We start from the raw sequence: 12,128 nt of genomic DNA, 5'->3' as shown, positions 1-12,128 counted from the left end.
CATCAAGTCTTTATAATGATTTGTCTATTCCTATGTGCAAGGTTCCATGATGGACTCAAGTTAGAATCCCTCTGGATTTCTAAGAATCACTTCTATCTCTGAAGTAATCCAAGAGCTTCTGGTGAGCAGTGAGGATATTGGCTGACCACACAAGCTCAATGGCACACTATAAGATTCATGACAAAGGAAAAACATTCGAGTCAGTGCTCTCCAGTCCAGACACAAAGACCATAACTTCACTGAGAGAAGCTGGCTTGTATTGTAATGTGGTGACTTAAATGTGTGTCTAAATATAAACATTATGATATTAGGAAAAATATAGACCAAGGAAATTTGGCACAAATAGAAATAGTATTTCCCTGATCTCAATTATTATTGAGAACATGTAAACAATGGGCCCAAGATCTGAATTAAGTGAAATTAATCCTTTATTTCCTCTGCTAATGGTAAGGAATCTTAGAAAATCTAAAACTTACTTTGCCTGGTTAGGAATTCATTTTAGCTGCCTTTTTGGTTACTACTGAAGCTGAATCCAGCCTCTGTACCCCGACACCAAATTAAATCTCAGAGACAAATTTTGGGTGAAGTAGAAAAGAATAGCTTTATCACTTTGCCAGGCAAAGGGGGCAACAACTGGCTGATGCCCTCAAAACTGTGTGTACCAACTTGGAGAGGGTAATGAGAAGTTTTATAGTAATGGTTCCAAGAGGAGTGATCATCTTGTGGACATACTTCTGATTGGTTGGTGGTGAGGTAAGTAGGAGTCAATATCATCAACCTTCAGGTTCCAACTGGTCTGGGGTCTATGTGCTTGTGGGCAGCATACCATCTTTAACTATTAACTTCTTCCACCTCGTGGGGGTTTCAGTATCTGCAAAACAGCTCAAAGATATTGCTGTGTGTATCCCTTCATGGGGAACTAGGACCTTGCCCCAAAGCTGCACTATTGTTTCTCTTGACTATTTCACCCTTGTCTCTGCATCCTCTCCCTTCCCTAATTAACAACTCCTTGAATCTGCACTTTGGAACTCAGTGAAGGCCATGGAGGCTGAATGAAGCCTATTTCTTGTAGTCAAACAAATGGGGGACACAAAAGGCTTTTGTGTCTTTTGTGGCACAGGAGCCCCACAGGGCCCTGCTCAGTATCACTATTATGCTGGGCTAATAGTATTTCCCATTTTCCTAGCCTTCAGCAAGGAGGAAAGAGCATAGTATTAATTCACATACCAATAGAGAGTTATGAAAGAGCATATTTTTGTGCAATGAAAAAAGTTTTAACACTTTTTGTAATAGGACTCCGCTATGATTGTTTCATTGAATCTAATAGTGAAATACTTTTGATATTTAGCTAACTAAACCTCGTGAGTAAGAAGTCTGACTTCATAACAAATATATAAGATTCCTATTTATAGAACTTTTAAAATTAATGTTGAATTTCTTCAGCTCAATTGTTAGTGGTTTGGTTTTGTTTTGTTTTGTTTTTGCGGTACGCGAGCCTCTCACTGCTGTGGCCTCTCCCGTTGCGAAGCACAGGCTCCGGACGCGCAGCCTCAGCGGCCGTGGCTCACAGGCCCAGCCGCTCCGCGGCACGTGGGATCCTCCCGGACCGAGGCACAAACCCGCGTCCCTTGCATCGGCAGGCCGACTCTCAACCACTGCCCCACTAGGGAAGCCCCGTTAGTGTTTTTAAGATTGTCATTGGAAGCTCTTTATGCCTCCTACTTCCCACATTTAGTGGATTATGTGATCCGCTATGCACTGCATATTTTTCCAGGTGCTGGGGATACAGCAGTGAACAGTGTCACTCTCCATTTTAATGTTGGTCAACAGTTTAAAAATGTAAGGTTTTGGGCTTCCCTGGTGGCGCAGTGGTTGAGAGTCCGCCTGCCGATGCAGGGGACACGGGCTCGTGCCCCCATCCGGGAAGATCCCACGTGCTGCGGAGTGGCTGGGCCTGTTAGCCATGGCCACTGGGCCTGCGTGTCCAGAGCCTGTGCTCTGCAATGGGAGAGGCCACAAAAGGGAGAGGCCCACAAAAAAAAAAAAAAAAAAAAAAAAAAAAAAAAGTAAGGTTTTAGTCCATCAATTTGCTGCCCTGGAGTTTTAGATAAAGTCAAATAAAGCCAAGTCAGTGAGTTTTCATTAGGCATATTTATTTGCTTGGTGGCAATTCCCCAAGATTATGCCAGTTTAAAAGTTCTGACAAATCTGGGGGTAAATGTGGCAGGTAAGGCTGTCACTCTGCCTACTGTTGTTTCACTGTTTTACAGGAACATTCAGATCTAAGAAACAATCCAGGACTTCCATCCCCTGGGAAAACTTGAAACCTGTATCATTGCAGCTCCTAAAGCCCATAGATTGCAACCCAGGGATCTTTAACACTCTAGAACAAATGAAGCAAAAAGTGGTGCATTCCCTTTGCTAAAAATTAGTAATAAAACGGGGTAGATTTTACCTCCAAGAGGATAAAGGCACTGACATATTCTTGATTATTCATAGACAAAGTGTAAAATTCATATTATATAAGGCTGACAAGGTACTTTCTAGCTTTCAAACAAGATCCATTTTCCCTTCCAGTACATTAGAGAAACTTTTCTTTATTTCCAGTCAAGTACATACATAAAATTCTTCTCCAAAATGTCTCTGTTGAGAAAGTCTAGCAGCTTAGGGGTAAATTGCTGTCTTCAAGAGATCACATGAAAAAGACCAACATCTATAATCTCCCCCCAAAAAAGGCAACATGATCTAGAGCGGGTCCTGTAAACCTTTCTTGTAAAAGCCCAGAGTGTAAATACTTCAGGCTTTGCAGGCAGTATGGTCTCTGTTACAATTACTCAAGTCTTCCTTTGTAGAGTGAAGGCAGCCACATACAATATGTTAATAAGTAAGCGTACCTGTATTCAAGTAAAACTTCATTTACGAAAACAGGCGGCTGGCCAAATTTGGCTCAAAGGCCTTAGTTTGCCAACCCCTGATCTAAGTAGATCTGTATTCTGACTGAAGGTAACACGTCTCATATTTATTTAGGATCTCACTTCTATTTTGTGTCCTATCATATATTGAAATAATCATAAGCATGTACCTTAAATAGTGAAAGAGATGTAATTTTTCATTTATCATCAGATATCACTTGTAATAAAAGTATCCTGTTGAAGGATATCCTCAGAAACCTAATGTTCACCCTTTAATGCTATTTTCCCCTATATTGATCTAACTTTTGTTCATTTTTCTATATTATAGATCATTATTCCTTTCCTTATAGTATAGTAAGTACAATTTAAATTTTTCTTATTGTTTTTGCTAAAAACATTCTTAGAGGCACTTGAACTATCCAGGGGCATATGCCCTACATCAGTGGCCTCAATCTGCAGTGATTTTACAGTTACTTCCATTACCACCACCTTGTACACCAGCTATCAATGTCAGTTTGTCTACTTCTAGTAATCCCTTTTCTTATATCCATACTTCCTCCCTCCGTAGCCCAATGCATAAAATCTGCTTTCTAATGAAGAACTGAATTCTTTCTGATTGAAAGACCCAGATAACCTAGTTTCTGGAACCACTTAAGTCACCATAAACCACTTGGCCCTTTGAAGGAGCACTACATTTCCCTTCTGCATACATAGACTTTAAGAAAGCTATTTTCCACAACACTCAAAAGGTTGGCTGCTTGTTTCTTGTCTGTTGGCCAGGTCCCAGAGCATTGAGGTTACTGGAAGTCAGATTAACAGGTAAATGAGGAATTTTCCTAGTGTACTAATACCTCTTTATTTTCCAACTTGTTTTTCAAAAAACTGATAGATTTTTCTTTACTGATTTTGCTACTCCATATCCTCTTCTGTCTCACTGACTTGGATAGTTTAGCACAATGAACCTCAACACTGGACGCTGAGTCATCTAGGCAAGCACTGAAAAAATACCAAACCCTAGGTCTCACCCTGTAGAGTTTCTATGTTAATCAAGGGCTGAGAACCACTGGTTTCCTATATCCAGTTTCTTTTAGGAGTCTGTGCAAAGGATTAGGGAGGGGCGGTTTACCTTGATGTTCTTCTTCCTATTTAATACATAATAAATGGACTTTAACTTTCTCTGCTTTGAAAAATGCCCTGCAAGTTTAATTCCAAGTGGCTGTATTTCAAAATATATACTTTTTTGTATGATCTCACCATATGGAAAATGTAGTAAGTCTAGAGCCCTCAGTGTTAAGATCCTTTATTCTCTTTTCGGCTATTGCATCTTAAACAACTGTTTTTGATAACTGTGAAGCCAAGTGAATGCTACTGTCTTTCTCTTGTTCATAGCACCAGAAGAATGGGCCATGACCCGCTCCAGCCTGAAGGCACCACCACCAAGGTCAGCCCGAGGGGGATACAGGGAGCACCCCTATAGTAGATACTGAGGGTTCTCCTCGCCTGTGACCTCACCTCAAAGACAATTCATAGCCTGTGGTCTCCACATAAACAGCAACATGACAAGTAATAGTCCTTTTTTTTGTTCCTATTCTAGGGATAACTGCTCATGGTTGCTCCCATATATTTGTTGTATTTCCCTGATACTGTTGGCGTGACACTGACACTAGTATTATTTTATGAAACAGACTAAAAGAAGCATTGGCAAGCATTGTCTATAAACCATTCAGTAGGATGATATTCTCTTGGTTGTTTTCATTGTTGTGTGTAATCATTTTTCTCTCTCTCTTTTTTTTTTAAAGAAAGAGCATGAATCTGTTAACAGATTTTGAGTCTTAACAACTAGCAAAAACTTTGTTTAGGGTTGCTAAAAAACTGTAACACGATATTTGAACTAGCTATAATAAAGTTGTAGATAAGATGTTTTAACCTGTCTTTTAATAACTGTTAGTTAGTTGAAGCTGTTCGATATTAAATTTGTAAATTTAATTTTAAATGCTGTTTTAATGGGGTTGAAAACAAGCAGCTACTGTATGTATGTAGCTAACTGAATTTGTTTAGTGTTTTAAACTGTATTTGTTAAAAAAGAAAAACACACACACATAAAGTTCCATGTGTAAGCTTCTCTAAATAGGAAACCACACTTTGTCAAATATGTTTGCCATAATTTGTCAATAAAGCTGAAAACTTTTGTAAAAACTAAATTTGGAATTACTTGTTTTCTAGCTTTAAATGCCTGCTTTATTTCTTTTTCAAGAGATGCCTAAAATGTTTTCTATTTAAAAATTACAAAAATGAACCCAAGCCTGTTTTAAGATATTTGTGTAATACTTTAAAAGTGTATTAATAACTTATGGTTGTTAAATAATTTAAAAGTTAACAAACTAAACTGTTACATGAATCATGGTTAGTAAACACTAATGTATAACATGTTAATGGAAAAAAATGGATTTAGAATAATAAATGGATTTTAAACTATCCTCTAAGCTTTATCTTGCTAAACACAAATTCTGGTTGACTTGTTTGCATTAGCATGTCTCTCGTGAGAAAGAGTAATGGAGTATAAAGAGGTAAGATTACCACTTACCACTGTCTAAATGCCTAGTTCTTCAACCTTTGAGTTTCCCGCACATTAAATATCCCATCCAACATGTAAGCATTGTGTAGATTCACTTTATTTTCACTCAAAGGAGTGTGTGGACTTCATTTGCGTAGTTTATAACAATTTGTTTTGACAAACAAATCATCAGTGTCACTGGCCAGTTGTTGCTATTCAACCTCAAAAACTTTATTTGTAATTTTCAGTGCTAAATATCACCGCCCTTGAAGGCAGTTTAGAGGGCTGATAATTCTTTTGAGACTATCAGACTTGATGGCTGATGATTGTTAAGGAAATATGTCGCAGGACTCAAAGGATGACTAAACGTTAAACAGGTAACACTAATAGTAACTCTGTAATTTTGCTTATGCAACAGTAATGTTAAATATTCTCAGTTATTAAGTTCCTGATAGTTAAAAAAGTAAACCTACAAAAACATAACAAATAGGTCTATAGGTTATTAAAACAACTAATTAACATTAACTAGAGGCACCAAAATTATTTTACAATATATAACCCTCAAGGTAATAAACAGAACTAAAATTAGCAATAATAGTAATGCAATTCTTGCTAACATCAAACGTAAGCTAAATTTTGATGGAAAAAAGAATGTGAAAGACTCGATGGTAGGGATGAATGCCAAAACTGTTCATCTTTTAAATACAGTTTTTTGTTTATGGTGGCTTTTGTCAATGTAATTGGTTTACTTTTTTGCTGCTAAACAGTTTAGGCATATTGTTGTTCAGTTTTTGCAGCTGGAGTTGCATGCTAATAGTTTTATGAGGTGTGTGTCTGTCATCAATTAAATTTGTAATATTTGCCTTTCACAAAATGCTATTGAGTTATATTTAATTTGTGTTCTATTCTTTCTTACTATTTCAGGTACCCACAAGCAAAGAGCACATAATTGAATAGCAGGTGTGATGGGCTAAGAATGAGAGAGGTAAGCTTATTTTTATCTTGACATAGATAATCTTTAGCAACATGAAGCTATGTAGTAAGCTAAAACACCAAATGCCACTTGTTGAAATACTAAAAAGGTTTAGATTGTTGTCTAGAAACTGAGTTGTTTGTATCTTCTTTTAAAGAAAGTGATCTAACTTGGTGTTTACCTGGCAAGGCTTTCTGAGCTTATTCAGAAAGGTGAATTCATAGTTAATCTGCAGCCCTTTTCCTTGCAATGAACTACTATATATTACCTCTTCTTAATTGTGCAGAGAAAGAGTATTAAAACTTTTATTCTGCAGACATAAGAAAAGGAAATCACAATTGTTGACTGAGATGGAGGGGATGGGAAAGGGAGCCTCATAACCAATCCCTTGCCTACCCTCTGTCAATAAGATGATATTTATTTAGTCAACTAAAATAAACTTATCATTATTTTCCCCATTTATCCCATTAGATTTATCAGTAAATTCCTTGTTTCTCATCTGCCATTCTATTTGATTCAGCAAATATTTACTAAGTACAAAGCACTACTGGAAATTGAGACTTGATTTCTATACACAAGGAGTTGAAAACTTTAGCCAATAAACCTCAGACTTACAACAATGCAAGGGCAGTTATGAGATCCACAGACAGACTTGAGAATTGAAATAGTCTTGCCAGGATGTTTGAAACAGGGATAAAATCCAAGTTTTCTCCTTCTAGGTCTGGTCCTCTTATCACTACACAGATATCCCTAATACAGTGTAGAGTTAAACAAATGCCGTAGGAGAGAGATGAGAGAGCCTGGAGATTCCTCATGACTACAGGGAGGCCAGAGACTGAGGGAACCATGGACTGAGAGGAGCAGCCTATGCATGGAGGTGGAGGGGAGGGCCGCCTGGGCAAGAGAACAGGCTGAGTCAGGTCTTGGAGTCCAAACAGTTCAGGAAGCAGGCTCCAAGGGGAGAAAAAACCTGTAATCCAGGTATCCTGCTTACTATTCTCCTTTGATCCTTTTTAAACAATAAGCTTGATCTTGTATAGCAATGACAGAGAAATCACTCGCAGTTTGTTACTATTTTGATACATTAATCTATAAGTTTTTGTGTCCATTGTAATTATTTTATCATTTCTGTTATTGTTGCTTTATAACCCATGGGTCTTTCACCATTCAGACTCAATCTTTCAATGCATTAACTCAGGGCAGGGCTATCACAGCAGAAACACCAGTGCTGAATAAGAGAAGAGAACATTCTTGGCTATTGAGTTTAAATTAAGAGTTTTTGAAGTTCAATAACCACGATTTGTGAGAAAGGGGATTTTGAGTTTCAGAAGCTTGTGTTTTGAGTAGGTTCTGAGTAGGACACAAAACGGTAGATTTGAAAGACTCCTATCAAAAAATAAATAAAGACTCCTGTCCACCTGCCTCCATATATCTACAAGATAAACATTGTTCAGACTGAGAAGAAAGTTCAAGAGGTAACAATATCTAAGATATTAGTGTAAGACATTAGTGTGGTCTTGAGTCTGAGTCTGTACACTAAATCAATTATCCAATAAAAGTCTCCCATAGGTTTAGAACACAGAGGGAATATTTGTCTAAAGTGGAGCCTGGGGAGGCTTCACTGAATTCCCCCACCTCAGTGTGTTCTAGGTGAAATCCTGTAGAAAAAATGCTTTTATAGAATGTTTTTCCACGCTGGCACAAGTGGAGCAGATGTGGCAGAGAACCACTCACAGTCACCTCTGCAGGAAGCCAGGGGAGAGAGCAGTAGCATCAGCTCGGACCAACACTGACCAGAATGCAGACATATATGTGGAGAGGTGAGAAGATCAGCTGCTCCCTGCTACCAACACCTCCAAAATTTAAATCCAACCCAGAAAAGAAGAGAGGAGGAAAATAAATTCCTGAGTTGACAAGGGAACCCGTGACCAAAATTAATCTGAACTGGCTGAGATAATTTTTCTCCACTGGCAGTATGGGGACTTGAGATTGAAATCAAGTTGAGGTATAGAAAAATATAATTATGTATACATTGCAGTCATTTATTTCATAACTTTCCCAACTCATAAAATAATCAGAAGTGAATACAGTAGGTTTCTCTGGCAACAGGGAATGAGAATTTCCCAAAGTTAGTGGCCTCTCAGCAGAAACCTTTGATAGGATGAAAACTGTTCAGTGTGGCCCCAACAGTGAACATTTGCTCAATTGGAGGGAGCTTTCTTCTCTTGTCAGTGACACTGGTCCCATTGGATCCCTTCATGAAATCATGTCCCCTCTAACTAATTTCAAAATGCTGGCTCCCAAAGATGGCAGAAACAGGTACCATGGCAATTCTAGAGCCAGTGTCTGTATAGATATTCTCATTTCTGACATTCACCTGTGCAAGTTACATGGCATAAGGTTTTTAAATTGCAATTGACGTTATTCGTGTGCATACTCCAGACATTCTTTCAGATAATGCTGTAGCTCTTGGTATACTATAATGATCCTATGACAACAGGGAACTCAACAAAGGTCACTAGTTTGGACAGTAGACATTAGTGAGTAAGAAAGTCTTTATGCCTGCTTATATATGTCCAAAAAAAGTTTTATTACACTCCAGTATGATTAAATCAGATCCAGTTTGATGCCATTTATGAGACCAAATAGTACTTTTAGGTCTTATTTTTAGTATTTAGATAATTTTCACTTTCAGTATATTAATGGAACTAAGGCCATTTAGCTTAATAACAATTGAAGCACTAACAGTTTTTAACTAAATTTGTCACTGAATGACATGTTAAAGATTTTCATGAATTCCTTTAAAGGAAATTGCTTTTTAAACTATATTATTAAAATATTACTCTTGTTTCTTTAGTTTTTCACTTAAAAGTATATAGGCTTATACTTTGAAACCACAAATGTCCCTTAAAAATGTAACCCTTTAATTATATAGCATTTTCTTTATATCTTTATCTCTGTGTCTCTTGGTTAATGTAATATAGAAGTTTGTCTACTTTTGGGGGTTTTAAAGGGAATACAAAACAGTGATCAGTAATCTGTCAAGTTGGTTGAATATCAAGTATTTTTTCAATATCAAAAAACTGTTAACTGAAAACTTCATCTGTTTGCCACTCTTGCAGATTCCATTGAAAGGTTTAATTTTTACTGCAAAAAATAATGCAGTGAATAATTGCAAATATCCAATTGAATGGTAATTTACAAAACTGATTACATTATTTGTGTTCTGTATGAGGCCAAAGAATAATAACAATAGTAATAATGAAGCCATCAGTTTTCTGAGCATACATACCAGGCAAGGTACTAGAATTTTCACATAAAGACATACATGGAACCCCTGTAATCCTTACAACAAGCTTTCAAAGGAAGCACAGTTAACCCTGTTTTATAGAAGAGGAAGTTGAAGTTCAGAGGCTTAGCTAATGTCACACTACTAGTATATAGGAAAACCAATATTTAAAACAAAATTTTATAACCCATACATTTTCCAAAATGCTATCATGATTTCCAACTTTTAATGAATTTGACTCATAGCACAGGGAGATCAGCTCGGTGCTTTGCAACAACCTAGAGCGGTGGGATAGGGAAGGTGGGAGGGAGGCTCAAGAGGGAAGGGATATGGGGATATATGAATGCATGTGGCTGATTCACTTTGTTGTACAACAGAAACTAACATAGCATTGTGAAGCAATTATACTCCAATAAAGATATATTAAAAAAAAGTGAATCTAAAATCTCAGGTAGCCATAGCATAATTTCTGTTCTGTAGCAACTTGATGAATCCTAACTTATATATATATATATATATATATATATATATATATATATATATGATAAAGTATTTTAGCTTGAAGTTCATCTCCTTTGATCTTTCCTCAAATTTGTCATTCTGTCAAAAGTTCCATTAGAGAAAATAGAGGTGAATGCTACAGTCTTTTGTAAAACAAATGGATTCATTTATAATCTAAGTTCTATTTTAACATTAAAAAACCCTCATGTGGTTAAATAAGCATAAAAGAAATTTCAGGCTTTTATTCTTCAGTCTGTAAATCAGAACTCTGCTTTAAAGTATGAGAGTCAATCCAAATCAGAAATCTTTGTATAAACCATGCAGTCATGTGTTAAGAACACAAAATGAGGCTATCACTCAATGTTAAATATTTTAAAACAAAGCATTTCCTGTTGTCAATATAATGTGTGGCATTTTCCTGAACATTCTAGTTTTCTATTAACATATCTGAGTTAACAGTAAGATAGTTGTTCTTGTTGACTGGCAGGCATGGGTCTTCAATATCCATCATGAAGATTAATTTTCTAGTCTCTTTACTTAGAATTGATTAATTGGTACTCAAAAGATTATTTACAGTGGGTAATAATGTCACTCTTCTTGATATGCTGTTCTATATCTCAGTCTCTTACACTTTACTGTGAGAGAAATTGAGAAAATAGGAGAGGAAGTTGTCTGATTCATACACCACTGGATGCCTTAACAACAACTAGATTCTCTGCCTTTACCAAAAACAAGTACAGAATGAGCCATCTTAAAAATTGGTAACAGGAGCTTCCCTGGTGGAGCAGTGGTTGAGAGTCCGCCTGCCAATGCAGGGGACACGGGTTCGTGCCCTGGTCCGGGAAGATCCCACATGCCGCGGAGCGGCTGGGCCCGTGAGCCATGGCCACTGAGCCTGCACATACGGAGCCTGAGCTCCGCAACGGGAGAAGCCATAACAGTGAGAGGCCCACGTACCACAAAAAAAAAAAAAAAAAAAATGCTCATCATTATAGTCATAAGGAAGCATAACACGTATTATATGTTTATACACAAGAATCTTATTATAATGTTGCACATATATTGCTCACATTGAAATACAGCTAAAAACAAAAGACTAGCCATGTTTGTATAACTGTTTCAATAGTAAGAATAATGTGAATAAAGAGGTATTTGCAAAAGTGGAATGGATACATAATACACATCAAACACTGTATTTTTAGGAATTACTTCATATATTTTCTCAACAACACTATGATATAAGTTCTAGGGCATTCTCATTTTCTGAATGAGGACACCAAGCCTGAGAGGCAAAGTAACCCACCCAAGGTCACACTGGCCAGTGGCTTGGACTCTAAACCCAGAGATTTCATCCTCAATTCCTACACTCTACTGTCCCTTCTGACTTTGATCACATTTTATGTAGTAAACTAAATTTTAGAGGAAACCAAAATGCAGATATGTAATTCATTCATCAAGCTAGTAAAAAGGAATTAGAATAAACCCTTTTTTTATGAATACTGCCAAGATCAGTACTAAATTTGAAGTCTGATGGTAAATTTCTAAATGGTTCTATATGCATAAGCCAAAATATTCAGAATATCTCTTTTTCCTGAATAATCTAAAAAGTGTGTCTTGCCTAATAACTTTGACTCTATATAGGTTGTGCCTGACTATATTTATTTGCACATCTTACCATTGATTAAATGGAAGTTATGTGTATCTAAGTATAGAATGTAGCCTTCATGGAGGTTGACATAAAACTTCAATGAAAAATGAAAATAAACTGGAAAAATAGTCATGGTCACTTACTTGTTTACTAACAGCATGCTCTATTGTATTGATTTGTCTCAATCTGTGTGATTGCAAAAATAAAATGTAGTTTTCCTTTACTATATCTTGTCCTATATAGGTGATATA

The 12,128-nt window shown here is 36.8% G+C and overlaps 1 protein-coding gene across 4 annotated transcripts in view; it reads left to right on the top strand.

The window, feature by feature from the left end:
• The window catches only part of KHDRBS2 (KH RNA binding domain containing, signal transduction associated 2), a 713,761-nt gene that overhangs the window by 679,961 nt on the left and 21,672 nt on the right, over positions 1–12,128 (top strand). For 2 of the 4 annotated variants that reach the window (XR_003437134.1, XR_003437135.1), the window contains 2 exons: positions 4,302–4,475; positions 6,391–6,451. Coding sequence is in view for 2 of the 4 variants with exons in the window: in XM_027126844.1 (XP_026982645.1) it covers positions 4,302–4,399 (98 nt within the window). In the remaining 2 variants the exon portion in view is untranslated. Of the gene's footprint in view, positions 1–4,301; positions 5,389–6,390; positions 6,452–12,128 lie in introns of those variants that run through there. The other 2 variants (XM_027126844.1, XM_027126846.1) reach the window with 2 other exon arrangements.

The sequence above is a fragment of the Aethalodelphis obliquidens genome, unplaced genomic scaffold, assembly GCF_003676395.1.
Source record: "Aethalodelphis obliquidens isolate GAN/ISIS:26980383/991018 unplaced genomic scaffold, ASM367639v1 scaffold31, whole genome shotgun sequence".
Classification (NCBI taxonomy): domain Eukaryota; kingdom Metazoa; phylum Chordata; class Mammalia; order Artiodactyla; family Delphinidae; genus Aethalodelphis; species Aethalodelphis obliquidens.
The sequence above is the reverse complement of the archived record's forward strand: the minus strand, read 5'-3'. Positions and strand labels throughout refer to the sequence as shown.